Source organism: Apteryx mantelli, chromosome 10 (assembly GCF_036417845.1).
Source record: "Apteryx mantelli isolate bAptMan1 chromosome 10, bAptMan1.hap1, whole genome shotgun sequence".
NCBI classification, from domain to species: Eukaryota; Metazoa; Chordata; class Aves; order Apterygiformes; family Apterygidae; genus Apteryx; species Apteryx mantelli.
Genome location: NC_089987.1, coordinates 23,389,746 through 23,408,560, shown reverse-complemented (window position 1 = coordinate 23,408,560; position 18,815 = coordinate 23,389,746). Strand labels below are relative to the sequence as shown.

Genomic DNA, 18,815 nt, shown 5'->3' with positions numbered 1-18,815 from the left:
AGGTGGCCCGGTGTCCCCTCCACGGTTTGGGGTGCGGGGTGGCCCCGGGGACCAGCGAGGTGGCCCGGTGTCCCCTCCACGGTTTGGGGTGCGGGGTGGCCCCGGGGACCAGCGAGGTGGCCCAGCAGGACGGGTATAGCTGTATGGGAGAGTCCGTGTGTGTGTGCGTGAGCGCGTGTGTGTGCCCCCCCGTGTCCCCCCGCGCACCCGCCCGCCCGCCCGGCGCAGCCCGCGGCGTTGCCAGGCGACGGCAACGGCACCGGCGATGGCGGCGGCGGGCGCGGCCCAGGCCCCGGCCCCGGCCCAGGCCCCGACCCAGGACCCGGCCCAGGACCCGGCGACGCTGCCGCTGCCGCAGCTCCGGGCCCTGCTGCGGGACTCCCGGTACCGGCGGGCGGGGGCCGGGCCGGGCCGGGGGGGCCGGCTGGGACCGTGGCCTGGCTCAGAGGGGCGCGGGGGGGGACCGGGCGCCGGGCACCGCCGCGCTGCCGCCCATCTCGGCGGCTGCTGCCAAGGCCCGACCTCGCTGCGGGAGGTTTTGTGGAGCAGCCGCCGAGCTCCCCACGCCCAGGCCCTTCCGTGGCCTGCAGCTGGCCACTTGTTTCCCTTGACCGGTCGGAGGCCTCCATCTGCCAGTCCAGGGAGGTGTAAGGCGGGGGGAACCCTCCGACGCCCCGGGTGGGGTAACGCCGTGTCTCCGGGAGCCCCCGGGACGGGCGAGCTGCGTGCGGCCAAAATGCTGTGGGAGCCCGGTGGGTCGCGGGGTTGTCACACGCCCCGCGCCGGGCTGGGGCGTTTTGGAAGGGATATCCTGACGCCGGTCAGAAGGAAAATAAGGTCAGCGTAAAAATTACGTGCGCCTCCGGAGCGGGTTTGTGTGCCAGGCGCAGCTGGCGGAAGCAGCGCCCCAGCCTGGGAGGAAAAGCCACGGCTGCCTTTGCTGTGTCCTGCTTTGGCGAGGGAGGATCCGGGGCCCTCGAGCACGTTTCGGGATGCCTGTTTTGCCCTAGATGGATCTGGCTGTGTCAGCGTTGCCTTCACCCTTCGGCTGCAGGCGGTGACCCTGCGCTCAGCCCCGAGAAGCAAAGCGTGCCTAACCCCCACCTCTTTGCAGCCGTGCCAACGCCATGCTCAGAATCGAGACAGAAATGTTTGAAAAATGGTGCCGTAAGATGGAGCCGCAAAGCCCGTCGCTCCATCTGCTGTCGGACACGCCTGACTCCTCGCCGGAGATGATGCAGGTACCGTTACAGAGTTAGGGCAGCAGCTGCGTGTTTGCGGATAATTGTGTTTCCAGGTCTGCCTCCCAACATGACTGCAAATTGCCATTCCCCTTCCTTTTTCTGCGCTTCTCTCTTTGACCTCCCCATCTTAAAGCTTATGTGACAAGAGGTTTGAGGGCAGCGCTGCACAAGAGATTGCAGCAGATGAACTCCTCTTAGTGTCTCTCTCAGCTTGAAATGTGTCCCCAGCTATTTGAAACAGAGTGAGCAGGACAAGTCATGCTGCCGGTCAGGGAAGGTGTGCATCTCTCCCCTGGTGCACATTATACTTAGACTTCACAGTGATGATCAACTTAAGCTAGACACCTACTTGAAAAAAGATGCTATTGGTCTAGGTATAAGAATTGGAGCTCCCTTGCTGTTTCTGCATTCACGCCGAAGGCCAGGCTGCCTTTTCATTTCTCCTCTTTCAGCTGATGTTGTTTCTTTCCTGTATGACAGCACTTTGTCCCCTTGAACAACGAGTGCCAGGGAGATCTGGAAACACTTCACACACACACACACCAATGAGTTAACCCCCACAGAGCTTATTTTGAAGTAGATGTTAAATAAATAGGGAGGCCGATGCAAAGAAAGTAGGAGATTTGCCCAAGGCTGTGTCAGATTTGTGATAAGGATGCTCTGCTCCTCCTCTTCTCCCTCTTGGGGAAGTCCCACATAGTCTTAGATCTATATGCATTCACATTCATTTACTGCTGTTGAATGCATGTTGCTCTGTCCCTTTTCACTGGAGCCTGTGATGAGCCCTGAACAGACTTTTGAGCAGATTTTTGCCTCTTGGCCTGAACTTCACCTTTTCACCAGCAACTCAGTGAATAGAAGTTTAAGACCCTTCATGGTGGAGCTCCTTTCAGCCAATATCTTGCACTAGATTTTAGCTGCTGCCTGAGTCCAAAGTAACCACTTTCTATTTTTTCCTAGACTGAGCCCTTGGGAACTTTACCCTTGGCCAGATGGGAGCAGTCCCACTGCAAAGCAATGCCTGCGTTGTTGTGTCTCTGCACGAACTGTAATTGCTTCTGAGTGGTATTAGTTCTGAGAGCAAATTCCAGCCTACTCATGCTGCAGTGAGCTCAGTTCCTCAGTGTGTCTGACCCAGGCAGTTGTAGGAGATCTCATCTGTTCTACATGGAAAGTTGTAAATAATGTCCCTGTTAATCAGCATCTTCACTACAAAGAGATGGTTTACCTGCCCACGTAAAGCCCTAGCGTTGGCTTTAACCTGTAGCCCTGGATTTGCCTGTTGGATTGAATTGAAAGTGCTTGTGTAGGAGGGTTTTTTGGGTAGATGAGAGGACAGATGGGGCAGCCCAGGTGTGGCCCTGCATTACCCCTGCTCTGGATATGTCTCCTTGTCCTTGCTGTAAACTGGAACCCCTTCAACATGTGACCCTAAGGACTATTATATCTTTGAATACATGAAAATACAGCAACAGTTGGCCAGTGATGGCTTTCTAATGGCGTCTGCATTGTTCCTTGGTGGTTGCAGACACGTGGCAGGTACAAATCCAAGTTGTGTGATCCAACGGACGGTTTTGTAGGCCTGACAGCGGAGCAGAAATGTGAGCTGGCTGAGTGGGAGCTGGAAGAGACAAAGGATGAGATTCAGAGGCTGAAGGAGGACTCTGAGCAGACCCTGCAGGACCTCGAGGTATGGCTCTCCAGGGACATTAGGATCACCAAGGTGTCAAACAATCTTGTTACTTCTCACACCTCTTTCCATATGCCATCCCTCATGCCAGTGAGACAGACTTGTTTGGCAAGGGCTGTTCATAGCAAGCCACTGCTATGAGTGATCCTGAGTTGAGGGTGGGAGCCAGTACCTCACCTCACCCCTTTCTTGAGGGCAAACACACCAACGGAGAGGTCCCCAGTCTCTAAAGCTGCATTTTATTATAACACAAACTAATAAAAATACAGACTAGAAGACTTTTAAATAGGGAAGCTCAGCTCTGCCATGCGAGATGGAAGAAATAGATACTTGAAAGCAAAATCTCCTTTTTGTCTGCTTCTTGAAGGTTTGTCCTTTTTGCCAGACATATTTTTCAATCTAACAGCTCTCAAGAGCTTCCTGGTTTGATTGGACTCTGTGCAGGGTCTGTCTTTTCACTGTCTTTGAGATTTGTTCAGGGTGTGCTCCAAGTTTCCCATTCTGTGTTCCTGCTGCAGGCTCCTTGCTGCTGTATCTCCATCCCTGCCTGCCCTATGCTGTCTGCCAAGAGCTCCTCCTTGCCAAGATGATCAGGAGCTCTTGGGAAAGGAGAAACCTCCTCTTCTTTCGGTTGGGGCCACCTGATGCAGCATGCAGCAGCCAGGACAAGGGAAGCAGACTGCCTGTCTCTCTTGTGTGTGACCACAGGACACATGCAGTGAACAAACGGTGCTACTTTTTTGTCTTCTGTGGGTTTAGTTAGACTAGCGATGTTTGTAGCTCAGGATAGAGTGACAGACCCTGAAACTCAAGCATGAGAGATATTTTTTCTTCTTTTTGGGTCAATGAAATAACAGTACTGTATAAGACTATACCATGTGCCCCAAGCTACACAGTATGAAACTCAGTGCTCCCAGAGGAGAAATGCTAGTAACATTAGCAGAAAGTATGCCTGGTCCTTTCCAGTGTTCTCTTACCCCAAAGCCTTCTGAATAAGAGAAGCTGGCACCTCTTGACTGCTATGTGACTTTATTTCTACAGGCAGACATGGAAGAAGCAGATATTTGGTGGGCTGATATTCAGAAAGCCATCAGTGACTTTGACAAAAATATCATCAGTACCATCTCCCAGAAGAAAGGGAGTATCATAGCTTTTGAGAAGCTGCTGAGATACCTGGAAGAGAAGAACCACCAGAGGGTCAGTGCAGCAGGGCAATTTTTGAACCTGGTCTATCATCTGAAAAGTATGTCATTTATGCAAAATCCTAGTTCCTGTACTCAGGTATGTCCTGCGTAAAATTTTCAGACCTATCTCAGCAAGTCTGTTTGGACAACCCTTGTCACACTTACCAGCCAGTGACTAGTTTGGGTGCTCATCAGACAGGTGAGCTGCAGCGCAGCTGTGGGTAGAGATTGTACAGGGCTCAGCCCTCCAACTTAGTGGAGCATGGGAAACTGCACAGCCAGTGTTCCCATGTTTGGGGCACGGTGATGCTGAGCAGCATTTCTCACTGAGAGAATAAGTGCTCCTTTCTCAGCCAGAGGTGAAGCAGTGTGAAGGCTGCATCCCAGACTCTGCTGTTCCACTATAATCTGCTGTCTTTCTCTAGGATCTGATGACAGAAAAGTTGCGCTTGGAAAACAATTCGCTCAAGAGTTACAAGAAGAAGCTGCAGCAACAGCTCAGGCAGGTGCGTGTGGCAGTTGAGGAGAAGCTGGGACTATACAGCCCTTTGAAGAGCAAAGGGGTACAGCCTGGTGCAGAGATGTATGGCCTGCCCTGTGCAGAGATGCATGGCCCTCTTCATCCTCCTTGCTCTCCTTCCTTTGCTTCCAGCCTTGCTGCCCTTGCCAAAGGGCACTGTCATCTGTCAGGAAAGGTTCAGACCTGGAACATCTCTGCATGCCTGAGATGAGACCAGAAGTCTCACAGAGTGGAAGTTGGCAAATCTCTGTGGCCTGGAAAAGATCTGTGATGGATCAGTATAATTCCCTGTGGAAGGGCTGCTGGCATGGCAAGAGCCTGACCAAAGGGAACCTGCCTGTATTGCTTGGATCCGCTAAGCTGGGACACAGAGCACATGGGGAGCAGCATGCTGTGTCTCACATTTCTCCCTAAGCCCCAGGTTTGCAGCCAGGCTGAAGTCTGCTCGTTAAGCCTGCTTTCACCACAGAGCAAAGCCCTCTTATTTGGGATTTAACTGTGGTCAGTAATCTGTAGCTGTGCTTCCTTGGGGTTTGCAGAAGGAGAAGATGGGAGAGGCACTCCTTGAGGTCCGTTTCAAGCAGCTGCAGATTAGAAACGTGCAGTACCAGGAGAAGATTGATGAGAAGAACAAGGAGCTGCTGCAGCTAAAACTGACCTCAGCAAAGACTGTCCAGGTCCTCAACTTCTATAAAGTGAGTGAAGCTCTCAGCACCTCCATTTTCCCTTTCTTCAGTTTCCAAGAGTCAGACAGGAGCTCATCAACAGCTCTTGCATGCTTCACTTTCTCAGCCAAAGGGTGCTGAACAACACTCTGCCTTTCCGCTGATTTAACAGTTCAGTTGGGAGGTTTGCTTGACACACCATAGAGTCCCACATCCTCTCCTAGTAGTGGTGTCCTCATTCATGTTTGACTGCAGGCTGATGACAGGGCTCATGCTTTGCAACATGGCTATTTTACATCCCAGGGAAAATTCCGGTTGGAAAGAGCTTTGGTGCTTACCTGCACAGAAAAACACATTTTTATGTAACCTGCGACATTTGAAAAGATGTCATGAGCTGCAGCCATGCCTCTGAGGCTCTGATTATATCAGTTAAGGTGCTTCTCAGCTGGGAGTATTTGCTTCTCCAGGAAGAACCCTTCCGTCTGGATCAGTCCTAAACCTAGGCTGCTGTGCTGTGGGCTGTGCTGCAGTGTAACATAGAGGACATAACTGCTAGGTCTCTTGAAGCAGTAGCTGTGGTAACTGGGTTAACACCCCCCCACACACACCCCACCCTGTGCCCACAGATTTTAACGGCTTTTGCTCTTTTCCCTGTGTCCTGGCCATAGTTTGGTTCCAACTTCCTGTCTCAGCAGTGACCGCACTGCTCTGGATGGGGAAGTGATTGCTGCCCAGCAAGATATATACCTTACCTGTGTATAAACAGAAGGGGGAGATTTTTCAAGGGGACATGACTAGTTAGATGTCCAACTCTACCTGCAGTGAGTGTAGGATGCCTCTGCCATTTGTGCTTCTGAAGATCGGAGCTCATAACCCACAGCAAGGAGTGGCTGTTGGAATGACTCAGGTCTCCTTTCTTCCAGTAGGAAATGTTGGGCTGCAGCAATAGCTCTGTCTTTGTCAGCGCAGAGTCTTGGCTCAGAGTTACCTGCTCTCCTGGCTAATATCGCCCTGGCGCTTGGCAGCCAGCACTAGGGCATGGTGCTGCCTTCTACAAGGGACATGAAATGCCACGTAGATCTGTTTGGTGCAGGGTTCCTGCACCGTCAGCTGACATAAAGCCTGAGGAGGGTCTGTGCTTAGCAAGCAAAGGGGTGGCTTTGCAGCTACCTGAAAGCTGTGGTTGTGCTTGTTGGCACTATCCTGCTCTTGTATTCCAGAGGAGGCTGCAGAATGCCATGGAAACATCAGTGTGCCTGATGAAAGACATCTCCAAGAGGAAGGAGCTGCTGGAGAAAATTGAAAGAGAAGCCATTCTGGTGGAGGAGGTAAAAGGGATCTGTTCTAGGGTTTGGGAATCCCTCGGAGTTCACTTGAGGGGACCCTTTTAAGGTATTTTTTGTGGTACATTGAATACCAATATGCATTTGAGGCGCTGCAGTGAGTTGGATACCTGCCTACCTTCACAGATCTGAGAGTAAGTCCTGGAGCTTCTGCTTATGCCAGTGAGAGTCAGCAAGCTTGCAGAACAGGGCCCTTTGTGGATTTTGGCCTCGGTTCCACAGGCATCAGCCACTGGTCTCTTGAAATTTCGTTTCCTCAAACTCTTCATCAGCAGTGTCCTCTCCAGTGAGAAGTGGCACCACTGTCATACCAGTCTGAAGACACACATCCTAGCTGGAACACCACAGCTTTGGGCAGTGGGTTCAAAGGGCTCTCTAGCAGCCACGGCTGACAGGTCCTGAGGCACTGGTAGATGCATCAGACTGTCCCTCCCAATTACACAGCCAGTGTTGGGGGTTTAGTTTATCCTGATGGCCTGCTTCCCTGGAGGACAGGCCACCAGCTGGCAGAAGAACATTTCCCTGGGATTTCCTTGCCCTCTGTCCCTTTTCCTCTTCTAGGAACGAGCCAAAGCTGAGCGCCTGAATAAGAAGCTGCGGAGGCAGCTCTCAGATTACAGAGTTCCCTCTGTTCTGAGGTACGTGCATGAGAAGATGGCCATTACTAACCTCGAAAAAAGTCTCAAGGCTTGGGAGAGGAAGGTGGCAATCGCTGAGGTGAGTGAGACAGGGCTGGGTGTGCGTGGGCCTGGGCTTGTGCAGAGCTGGGTGTTGGATCCCAGCAGGGCCGCATCTGTGCCTGCCCACCTGCAAACACCGTAGGGACCGAGGTGGTTGCTCTCTACCTGCCAGGAAGCATGAGTGAGAGCTCTTGAGCTGTGGTTTCACCGATGTACAATAGAGCTGGAGGCACTTCCTGTTTACAAAGCCGTGATTGCTTCCTACTCCGAGGACAGAGGCTGAAATTTTAACAATTGAACTCAGAAGGGAAGCCAGGGCAAGGACACAGTTTGTAATTTGACGGGAAGCACCATCAGGCTGTTGTTATACTGAAACCTGTAACGTGTGTAAGGAGAAGGGGGTGTGCAGGGGCTGATACATTTCTAGCTCTGCGTATGTAACCTGCACGGGCCTTTTCCAGCACCCCAGTTAATTGCTGCCAACTGATGGCTTCGCAGCATTTGTAGTTCTTTTTGACGATCTCAAAGTATTTCACAAACGTTCTTAATCTTTGTAATGTATTTTCAAAGCCTAGAGGTAGTGGGACCTCTCCATATCCCCGCCCCATGCAGGATGTCTGGGTACATAGCAGTGTGCAGAGAGAAGTTGCTAGGGCAAAGCCAGCTCCTGGGACTGACAGTGTGGTTCTGTGCCTCGATGTCCTGCTTGTCGGTGAAGGGAAATGGGCTTATCTGCGGCTGCGATTGAAAAGATTTTGGGCTGGTGTCCATCTAGCACTTAGCCCCACAACACGCTGGTCTCTGACTGACAGGGCTTGTGTGTGTTAGGATCCAGCCTTTCACAGAGGTCAGAGCTGTGTGAATTTGGGCTTGAACCCTCAGAGTGAGTGCTGTGAGTTCAAAAACATGGGTCTGACTGTGGCTACCCCAGTGCTTGGCCACAGGACTGTCATTGCAGATTCCTTCTCACCCAGCTGCTCCCCTTTCATCTGACACATCTGTAACACATCTGCCTGGCATAGCTGCAAAACCTGGGCACTGACTTATGCACTGCCCATATGGCAGTGCCAAGTCCTGTGAGCCTCTGGGCGCTTCAGAACAGAGAGGCAAAAGAAGGACCCTGTTGTCATCCCTGGAATAACGGGAATGGTACCATTCATCTGCATCCTGTTGTCCTCTGCCAGCCCCTCCACAGCAGAACATGCTGAACACCCCTACCGCTGTGCAAGTGACTGTGGGTTTCCGCACACTGCCGTTGTGCAGGGTCTCCAGGCTTCCCATAGCATTCAGAGGAGAGAATGAAGTTGCGTTAAAACTGCAGGAGCTCCCCTCAGTGTGCTGTAGTGAGCACCGATCTCAGGTAGGAGCAGAGGGGAATGAAGGAACATGCAATGTAGCAGTTCAGGCCAGGCTAGATTCCTACCTAGCAGCTTCCTCTGCATCATATCACTTCTGTCTGAACATGTTAAGGCCCTTCTGCTTTCTTCTCTTGCAGATGTCCTTGCAAAGCTACCGCAGAGCATGGAACCGGATCAAGATGACTAGTAACCAGCACTAGACTGGTCTGATCCTGGAAGACAGCCAGTGGAAGCTGCAGAAAGAGCCCACCCTGTTGCGGAGTTTGCTGTCAAATGGGTAAATGTAACATGCTGCTAGCTGCAATGAGATGAAACCACTTCTGCATGAAATGATAAAGAAACCCATAGTTCTGTTGTGAGACCATCTCTTTTGTCAAGTCCCAACATATGCCAGCTTCCATCAGGCACTATTGCCTGGCCTCTTTGCAGGCCCTGCTAGGTCAAAGTCAGTTGTACTCCGGATGCTCCCTCCCTCCCTCTCTCTATCACTGCAAGCAGTTATTCGCTGGTGATCAAATCTGACATGTTTACAGGAACTGTCTTTTCTCTCTGGGCCAGCCCTGGTGATCACTTAATGCAGGAGGAACCAGAAGAGATTCTTTGGGAGACTTTAGAGTTTAATAGCTTAGAGCGTGTCCCCACAGTAGAGGAGAGCAGAGCAGTGTGATTATAGAGGGCAGGTCATTTTAACATGACATACGTGAACCAAGAAGGCTTTTCAATTGCACAAGGAAGCTTCATGTAAAATAACATATAAAGTAACAAAACAGCAAGAGAGGAACAGCAATCATTTCCCCAAGCACCTGAGGCTGGTATGAATGTCCTTTGGAGATGGGAAGTTTTTCTCCCCTGTAGCAGTCATAGCGCTCTGGTCCTTTGTGGGTTCTGGCCCTGCCTGGCCCATTCTCAGATGAGTTCATGCGTGTCTTTTCCTGCTTGAGGTTGGAACCATCTTCCTGAAATACTCTCACTACTGATTTGAAAGCCTCTTCCCAGTCTTCAGGTGGAGCCTGCAGAACAGCTCTTGCTCTGACTAGTGTGGGGAACACAGGGGCTCCTGCCCTTTCTGTGGTGGCCAAGATCCAGTCGCTGTAGTAGGACACTATCGTGTACAGGAATGGCCCGTAGCATCTCATGCCACCCTCACTGAGCACTCCTTTCAGGACCCATTTCTCAGTACCCTTAATCTGGCACATGACGGGGTTGCCTGGGTCACCCTTTGAGAGACAAAAAGGCAGGGTTATATCACTGCAGCCTAATTCCCCTCCTGCCATTGTTCTTGCATCTGGTGGGCTTCACTGGAGTGAAAGGAGGGCAAGTCGCATCAGTTCCTTCCTTATCATCACTGACAGCAAAGCACCGCTGACTGAGGGGCTGGCTGTCTTTGGGCTGGTAGAAGACACCATCCCTGGGTGCCCCAGATGAAGTAACCAGAATCTTGGGGGATCCACAAGTCCCCGACTGTCAGACTAGCTCCATGCCTGACCTCTCTGGACATGCCACAAGGAATCCTTGTCTGTTTTGCCTTCCAAGGATCAAGCAAGATGCTCCCTGGCACTGGCCATGTCAAAGGGCCCTTGGAGATAAGCCATGTGGCCTTGGCAGAAAGAGAGGCTCAGAGACCAGAGCAGCACCCTGCAGCCTACAGGGAGACGGTTTTCCCACAGCCTGCAGGGAGACGGATGTCACACATTTAGGCACAGTCTCCCACGCTTGCTATTTGCAAGCTGTGCTGAAGGGATCTTTTTCTGTAAGGATCGAGCAGAAGAGACTCAACAAGTGTTTTGGCTGCTCTCCCAGCCTTGAGTCAGAACTGTGCAGAACAGGGGAGAACAGGGGAAGAAGTGGTTTGGCTAGATGTCTGCCCATTTTGGGTCAGCGCTGCGTGTCCCTTACCAAACAGCCTGTCACATTATCGGAGTCCCTGTGGCTGCAGCACTCGGTTGTAGTGATCCTTTTCAGTGGGCAGGGATCCACATCCACCACGGTGATCATCCTCAGAAAGCCACCGCAGCACTTCCCCCTGGCTGGCCGAGAGACCCCAATCAGCCCTTTGCCCTGGGCAGCCCCTCGCCTCCAGAAAACAGGAAGGGGTGACTGGCTGGTGTTTCTTCTTCCCGACACACACGGAGCAAAGAGAAGCTCTGTCCCCTTCCCTCCCATCACGGTTGTTGGAGGGAGGGAGCGGAGAGGCGGCTATCCACCCTGTCGGGTGGGAGCTCTGTTTGCTGCAGGAGTGGGGGGGGGGGGGGTTACCTGCCGTGGGATGGAGCCAGCCTGAGACCCAGCAGTTCACGAGGTCTGACTTAGAAAGGCTCCTCTGGGGGAAGCAGATGGGCTGAACGGTGTCGTTGAACTCTAGCGGGGTGGCCGTCCTGAGCAGAGCTATGTTATTGTAGAGCGTGATCTTGTCGAAGTCCTCGTGGGGGATGATGGAGCTGATCCAGTACTGGGGCTGGTCCTCCCATCGCCTCTTCATGTCACTTAGCCCAACCACGGCCAACACCTGCTGCCTGCAGAGGTGGCCAGGAGGGGAGGCAAAGGCTAGGCTCACCTGTCTTTGTGGATCACGGTAGAGGGATGACCAGCAACTGCCGGCTGGAGCAGTGTTTCTGCAGAGTGATGCCACAGGCTTGGATATGTTGCATGAAGCAGGATCTGAGGGCATGGGGAGGATTTGGGGGGCTGGCCTGGGAGAAGGAGCCAGCCTTGGCACTGGCTGTGTTAATGCCATATGGCTGGAGCAGGCCTAGTGTGACAGTCCTGTCCCTGTGCCCAGGGCCCAGGTGACCTCCCAGAGGGGGTTACCTGGCACATTCACACCAGCCCTTTTTCAGCTCCTTTCCTAGCCACTGAAGAGGGGAATGATTTTTCCAGGGAGGGAGGGGGCAATCATGAGCCCTGCGCACAGGAGGGATGTGGGACCCCCCCCCCCAAGCTCTTTGGGACTGCTCTCGGCTGCTTTCTGTGTCACCTTCGGGGAAGGGACACACTGGGCCTTGGATGGGCAGTTGTCTGGCTGCCTCATTTGTGGAGAAGGCAGCCAAGGAGGAACTGCTAGGGGAGGCTTTTCCTTGCCTCGGCTGGAGGTAATGGAGAGGCGAGCAGGCGAAACCGTGAGGGTTGCTCCCAGGCCTCCTGCAAAAAGACCTGCTGATGGACCTAGCAAAGTGGGAGCTGGGGACATCCTGGCTGGAAGGAAAAGCCTGGTTCAGACTATGCCCCTGGCTACAATTTCAGGGCAGTTCTTCCAGCTGCTGCCTCCAGGCAGTGGCAAACCCCTCCTGAACATTCAGAGGTGGTTTTATCCCCTGCAAATCCCCGAGTCTTGCCCAGGGGGGCTCAGATCCCCTCTCAGCCTCTGGGGTGGGGTGCCAGGGCACGGACCTGCTCTGCAGCCTGGATGCAGCGCTGAGGAGCCAGTGCTCGCTCAGGATGGAGCCGAAGGCCAGGTGGTCGTGCTGTGGGTCCTGCAGTGCCACCACCCACGGGAACTGGGCCACAGCAGCAAACTCCTGCGTTGATCTTGAGGGGGACACGGTGGCCTGGATCCCACAGGCTGCAGGGCAAATGGGGGACCTGTTGCTGGGTGTGCATGGTCCTGCACCTCTCCTGCTGTCCCCTCTCTTCACTCTTGACCTCTAGGCTGCCTCTGCTTCCCCCTCTCTCCGCACTCCTCCTTTTTCATTTTCCTGCCTCTCTCCTCCCTGGCAGTGGCAAGCTGCTGAGACTCCCTCCAGCAGCTCCATCTCCCTGGCTGCGGCTGTCCCAAATGCTGACCCTGCCTGGGACTGATGCCAGCAGCACCCACACTCGGTCACCAGCGGGGCTGACCTGGTGGCACGGCTTGAGGTAGGCAAGGATCAGATCACACTCTGTCACTCACCCGCCACGGCGGACTGGGACAGGCACAGCAACACGAGGCCTCGCATGGCCCCAGCCCGGCAAGGAGCCGGGGCCGGGAGGCCAGGGCCCCCCTTCCCTGCCTGTCTTCTGGGAGAGGGGGAGACGGTGCGCTGGCTGCCTGGCCGCAGCCTGCCCCCGGGGGCTTTTCGTGCCCATGCCGAGCGTGCAAGGCCGTTTCCCCTCTCCAGCCCTCCGGCCCTGCTCCCAGGCACCGGTTGGGGCCGGGCGGCAGGGGGGGAGCCAGGGAGGCCCATTCCCAGCTCCCCGGCTCCCAGCCCTTCTTCCTGGCCCTCATCCTGCCGAGCTCTGCCTGCTCCGTCACCACCCTGCTGGGGCCCGGCCCGCTCCGTGTTCCCCCCTTGCTCGGTGCCCCGACACCTCTCCAGTGCCCTGGCCATGGCCGTGCCGTGCGGCATCTCTCCGGCCAAGGGCTGCCGAGGTCCCGCTCCCAGAGGCAGCAGAACCTGGGCGCAATCCGCTCTGTTAGCTCAGCGTCGCCGCGGCGGCTCGCAGGACAGAAGGCCGTGCAGCGGCGGCGGTCCATAGCTCCCATTGCGGGTCCTGGCCAGCTTGCAAGTCCCCGTTCAAAGGGCGAGAGGCTCCCCGAAAGCTGCTGCAGTGGGGGAAGACGTGGTGATGCTGGGAGCAGAGGGGTCAGCTGCTGGGATCGCCACCCGTGTGGAAGGGGGATCTCCCTGGGGTGCAAGCACCCCGAGAAGGCGCCTGGCAGAGGCTCTCATGGTGCCTGTGTGCGTGCACAAAAACGATCTTATATCCCCAGCTCCTGCCCCAGGGGTGCAGCTGGGTGCTGTCTCCCAAGGACAGCTCATCCTGCCCGGGAGCTTCCTCGCAGCACGGCCACCCGCCAGGGTCTCTGGTTACACTGGTCTGGCCTGCAGGGAGAGGCAAGGGCAGCGAGAGCGGGAGAGAGCCCCAGTGCCGCGGAAAGGGGTTTATGAGGGACTCCAAAACGCTGAGGGAGTTTAGGGAACCTGCAGGGCAGCAGGAGCTCGGGAAGGGGCACAGCCAGGCTGCAGCGGCCAGCGGCCGGGCGCTCCTGTGAGTGCGCGTCCCCAGGCCGGAGCACAGCAAGGGTGGCAGGCAGTGTACCGGTGAGGATGGGAAATCCCTTCCCAGCTCACGAGAAGCCAGACTTTGGAGAGCAGGATGGAGAAGGTGGGGAGGTGTGAGGGACATGCAAGCTCCTCCTTTCCGTAGAAGATAAAACCATCAAGGAAGAGAAATGACGATAGCCCTTGTATGCATTAATTATAATGACCACGGGACCCCTGATGAAAGGAGCTTGGGAAGGAGAAGCCGGGGGGGGCAAGAAAGCAAAGGCACTGGGCCCAGGAAAACATGTGGTCAGGGCTGGCTGAAGAGCAGGGCACATCTTCCTCGCCTGCCCTGGCGAAGGTGGCCCCAGCGCAGCCAGCAAGTGCCCTCCCCACGGCGGGGGGCTCCCGGAGGGTGACGTGCAGGTTATCCACAGGCACCTTTTCTCCCCAGCAAGGCATGTGGTGGCTGTGGGTACGCACACCCAGGCCACCACTTTGCATGCACTTCGTGATACTGGGGACAAGCATGGCCAAATGGAAGGACAATGATGCTGGGAGAAGGCTACACGACACGGATGGAGGAAAATACAGGTCCAAGAGCTTGTTTAACCTTCATATGGATGGGGACAGTGTCAGCTGAACTGATTTCTTCCCTCTCTTTGAATATATGTTTCCTGTATGCAGCATTAGCTGGGGGCAGGGTCTATGCTGCGTTCTGCTGAGGACAGGAGCCCCCCAGGGCAACCTTACAAAGGGGATGGTTGTTTTCCTCTCCCTGCATATAGTTGGTCCTGCATGTAAGAAATTCAGCATTCTCCTCTCTGTTAGTGCTTATCTGCCCCACTGATAAGGGCCTTTCGTGTGTATTATCCCTGGCTCTTGTGATGTTGTGTTTGAAATGCCTTGGAAATCAGCTGGGAGGCAGCTGATGATCCACAGGCCCATTTGCAGCCCATTTGTGCCAAAAGGGACCACTTAATCTGCAAGAGATGAGAAAAATATTTTTAAGAAGTGGGTTTCACCCTGCATTCCCCGAGAGGGGTGCTGCTGCGGGTCTGGTCCTCAGGCGCCAGCAAGGCTATTCCAGCATGACGCCGGTGCCACTGCAAGCAGAGTTTTTCCAAAGATCACACTTGTACCCGGCACTGACACCACCTGAGCCTAAAGTGCTTGGCAGCCACTCCACTGACCCATCCGTGCCCTCTCCCGACTTGCTGTGAGTGTGGCTTGAGTTATTTGGCGCTATCTGGATCCACAGGGATCAAAGCCAGCCCTCCTGAGACTGCTGCAGGGTGCCGGTGGAACCAAGACCGGTCCTTCTGGAAGCACAGCCCGCGTGGCGCTGGCCCAGGGTCCACCACATTGGCCAGGCTGGGGACACCGGTCCCTTCTAGCTTTGCAAATCTCCACGTAGGTCTGCCAAAGAAGCATGATTCCTGCAGCAGTCCCCACGGACAGCGCTAGACCCTTGCCCTGACCCACTCGAGCGTCTTCCTTCACCCCAAGGACCAGCCACCTCCTTGTTGCTGCTGCTGCGAGACGGGCAACCCTCCTGCGATGAACCATGGCCCCCTGGCAGCCTGGCCGCAGCCTGGGAACTAACAAGTTTTAAACCCCACAGTTAACGAAGCCAGCCTGACCTTGCACGGAGACAAAGCCCGAAGCCTGCCTCCGGCTCTGCCCACATGGAGCTGAACACGTTGGTTTTTGTGAGCCTGCACAAAGCCTTCCTTGTGCAGGAGGGGAGGGCTGCGTGGATCCAGCCAGGCAAGTGCTCTCCTTGGCTGCCTGTCTCCTGGAGCTCCATCGCTTTTATTCTTTGCTAGATTGTTCCTAGTGCCAAGAAAAATATAACAAGTGAAAACATCTGATAAAAATCTATTGACTGCAGTAAAACACTAACACAGCCAAACCTGTCCGTGTAGCACAACCTTAGCAGCTTCGGAGACGTGTCCATTGAGTTTTCCACCTCGGAAAACAAAGGCTGTGTCACAGTTACCACACCGCAAGTGCTTTGATTAAAGCTTGCGTTATCAAAACACAGGGAGATGTCTGAGAACCGATTCCAGCTTCCTGCCCCGAACCTGGTTTCCCGTTGTGCAGTGACACAGCTGTGCCTCGCCTCTTAAAGCATCTCCTCAGCACCTTGTCTTTCCCCCCTTGTGTTTCCAGATCACGGTGCTCCCCTCACTGCTGGCCTTAGTGCTGAGGCCCTCATTCCTGGCTTCGCAGGGAAGGCTGTAGCTTGGTGGCAGCCCCGTCCGGCTGGGTGCCCTGCAGGAACGATGCACCTTGTCTTCAGGAAGGCAGGTGGGTATGTGTCACTCAGTGACTTTCAGAAGGATTCGGTTTTCCTGGCAGCCTCCTGGTTTAAAGTCTACTTGGTTAAGAAGCAAAGACCAAAAATCACCTGTGCCTGGATGTACCTCACTCCTGCAGTTTCCACAGGGATTGCTGAGGAACTGTACGGGAAAATAACTTTTAGTTGTTGCTGCCTTCAAACATCTGTCTCAAAGGCAAAAGATGTCAACCATTTATGAGTAAACCCTTAAGATTTTTAGTCCCATGATGGATGGTTTTGGTTCTGTGGTGAAGGCAGTGGCTGCAATGGAGGATCCCATGGAGAAGGCATGTGTGGTATGGACAGGACATGTAGCTTGACACAAGGCAGAATGAGTTCCCCAGCATGTTCCTCTTGATTGACATGTTTCTATAAGTAGAGAACAAAAATGAGGAACACCTCTAACATCTAGAGACGATGGTGTTTGCCTTCCTCAAAGAAGGTGACCTGGGACTGCGTGGCCAGTAATGCATGACTCCAGGCAAGGACAGCTATTGCTCAGGAGGTCTGGTACACAGCTTGTTTAGCCAGCTTTTCAAGCCATTTTTGGCTTGAAAACATCTCTGCGGGGCAACTTTTCTTCCTTATCAAAGCATGCATGGACACCATGCAGGTGCTGCCTGCAGCAGCCTTGGCAGGGCACGGTTTCCCATGCTGTGACACACAAGGCTGTGGTGCACGGGCTGCAGCAGCTCAGCGGAGCTACTTCACCTTTACAGAATTGGCAGAGAGCAGCCTGATGATGGCGAGGGCACAGAGAGGCCCGTGAGGCATTTTGTGCATTGGCTCAATACCTTTTGAAGGATGCTGGAAGTCCATGGACTTCCAGTCCTGTCCCCTATGATATCCTTTTCTCCCCACAAGAACAGAGTATAGCAAAAAAAAAAAGAGAGAGACAGAAGGTAAAAGAAATGGAAGGCAGATGAGGAGGTGTATAACGAGGCCTTGGTTCAACATTATAATAATGGTGCAAAGAGCTGATCCAGTATAAACTCACTGTGCTGGCTCAGATTTGCTTAGGCATGTTGGAGGGTTAATGTTTCATTGGGAGGCTTTACACCAGATGAGGGATCAGCCACCCTTCTGCAGGCAGTGTCCAAGCCTAAAGCTGCATCACCTCCATGTTATCTGCTCAATACAGATGAGACTGTGTATGGCCAGATCGTCCAACAGACCACAGATCCATCGCCAGCAATGGTGAGCCACATTATTAGAGGCTGCAGATCCATCACCAGCAATGGTGAGCCACATTATTAGAGGCTGCAATGTTTCAGAAGCTTTTGACTGTACTTGTTTGAGGATCTCGTTCGTGTGATACTGAAGCATACAGCGAACCTCTAATTGTTGCAGGTTTTGCTGAACGTATTGCCTGTGAAGAATGGTGACAGACCTGCTAGAACCCCCAAATCAGCCTAAGAGCTCGGCCCACGCTGGCACGTCAGGTGAAAGAGCTCCTTCACATTTTGTACCGTCCGCAAAGTCCTCTTTGGGAGATGCTTGGCCCTGCTGCCTGCAGAGCTGCAGCAGTGGCTTTGCTTTAATGAGCCTAGGCTGACTTTGAAAGATGTGCTGCACTGGCCTTTTCCTGCTGTAGCCAATCTCAGTCAGGCTGGAGGTCAGCACTTCTCAAAGCCCCACTGAATTTGGCCTTCGCAGTGAGATGCACGGCTCGTCTCTTGGTCTACCCTGCTTCGCGGTGTGTGATGAGAACAGTGAGATGGCAGAAGCCGGTGCTAGAGCTGTCGGTACTGGGCCACCCTTGGGTGCTCACCTGCTGGGAGACGCTTCAAAGGATCCCAGCTCAGGCCAGCCAGCAGCTGAGGTAGTGCATGCAGGACATGAACTATTCAGCTCCAAATTTACAGCACTTATCCCAGAAGATGAAGATGGCTGTGGGCAGCACTGTGTCTACGTGGCTGTCGGCACTCCCGGTCCTGCTCATCTCCAGAGGCAGTAGTTACAGCAGTCATTGCTGGCAGGGCCAAATTAAACGATCCAGAACCGGCGCTAACAACACTCACAGCTTACTGAGTGCCTCATTCAGGCACATGATTCAACTTGGCTTCATCCCATTTAACCTGGAGTACTGAACCAAGGCATCCAGGCTAGCACTCTGATCACCCTGGAGTCCCCGAAGAAACAGGCAGCCCCCAGGGGTAAGTCCACCCCTGGGACCTGAGTCATCTCCTGCAATTGTCTGCATCCCTCTCCAGTCTGCCAAAGGTGCTTTTAGGTTGAAGATGCTATTAAATTTAGCTGGGGTGGACAACCTGAGCCCCAGCTGCACTGTTCCTCTTGTGTTTATTTGCAATATGGCTAAAAAGCACCAGTCAGGAGTAAGGAGCCATGCAAATGCATGGAAAACAGGCAGTCCCTTCCCTTGGCAACTCCCAGCCAGAGCAAATCTCACCGTTGTAATGTAGGGGCTCAACCCTTCTCATAGTCAACTTGCATGCTGATACAAAGACAGTTGCCAGAAGCTGGAGCCACCTGTGCTGGTGGACGCAGGGAGCACTGGATGAGGCGAGGGAGGTGGTAAAATAGCTGTGCCTTGTTTGGGACATGCTCAAGCACACGCTTCACGTGCTTCCCAGGAGGGACCTTTCTTGCGCTGCAGTCAGCTGCCACGTCCTGGTTCCTGCAAACGCTGCTTGTTTCCCTGAGCCCTGGCAGCACGGGCCCACAGGGCTGGGTATAGGAGGCTTGAAGCCATGGTTTGACAATATAGGGTGTCACCTATGTGGCTCAAGGGCTTCAGAGGTGGCATTATTGCTGCTGTAACTGCCCATCACTGAGCCGCGGCCTCGCTGTCCTTCTGCATGGGAA

General features: G+C 54.0%; 2 protein-coding genes across 2 annotated transcripts; one reads left to right on the top strand and one right to left on the bottom strand.

The window, feature by feature from the left end:
* Window positions 1-265: 265 nt before the first annotated feature.
* Window positions 266-9,043, top strand: CFAP263 (cilia and flagella associated protein 263). Its single transcript, XM_067302838.1, has 9 exons — window positions 266-384; window positions 1,115-1,241; window positions 2,773-2,934; window positions 3,976-4,131; window positions 4,544-4,624; window positions 5,178-5,333; window positions 6,524-6,631; window positions 7,208-7,363; window positions 8,822-9,043. Exons 1-9 carry the CDS (start codon window positions 266-268, stop codon window positions 8,882-8,884), a joined length of 1,128 nt encoding a protein of 375 aa, XP_067158939.1. The 3' UTR covers window positions 8,885-9,043.
* Window positions 9,044-9,421: 378 nt separating this feature from the next.
* Window positions 9,422-12,616, bottom strand: PRSS54 (serine protease 54). Its single transcript, XM_067302836.1, has 5 exons — window positions 12,571-12,616; window positions 12,072-12,243; window positions 10,941-11,197; window positions 10,581-10,711; window positions 9,422-9,901 (listed from the first exon to the last, which is right to left on the bottom strand). The coding sequence occupies exons 1-5, from the start codon at window positions 12,614-12,616 to the stop codon at window positions 9,422-9,424; spliced, it is 1,086 nt and encodes a 361-aa protein (XP_067158937.1).
* Window positions 12,617-18,815: the final 6,199 nt, after the last annotated feature.

Bases quoted from the DNA above. Each gene is read 5' to 3' on its own strand.
- CFAP263 (XM_067302838.1), top strand. From the start codon at position 266: ATGGCGGCGGCGGGCGCGGCCCAGGCCCCGGCCCCGGCCCAGGCCCCG. The intron at 385-1,114 runs GTACCGGCGGGC...ACCTCTTTGCAG, and splicing joins GCCCTGCTGCGGGACTCCCG to CCGTGCCAACGCCATGCTCA. The intron at 6,632-7,207 runs GTAAAAGGGATC...TTCCTCTTCTAG, and splicing joins AAGCCATTCTGGTGGAGGAG to GAACGAGCCAAAGCTGAGCG.
- PRSS54 (XM_067302836.1), bottom strand. From the start codon at position 12,616: ATGCGAGGCCTCGTGTTGCTGTGCCTGTCCCAGTCCGCCGTGGCGG. The intron at 10,712-10,940 runs GTAACCCCCCCC...TCTCTCGGCCAG, and splicing joins CTGGCTCCATCCCACGGCAG to CCAGGGGGAAGTGCTGCGGT. The intron at 9,902-10,580 runs GTAAGGGACACG...TGTCTCTCAAAG, and splicing joins ATAATGTGACAGGCTGTTTG to GGTGACCCAGGCAACCCCGT.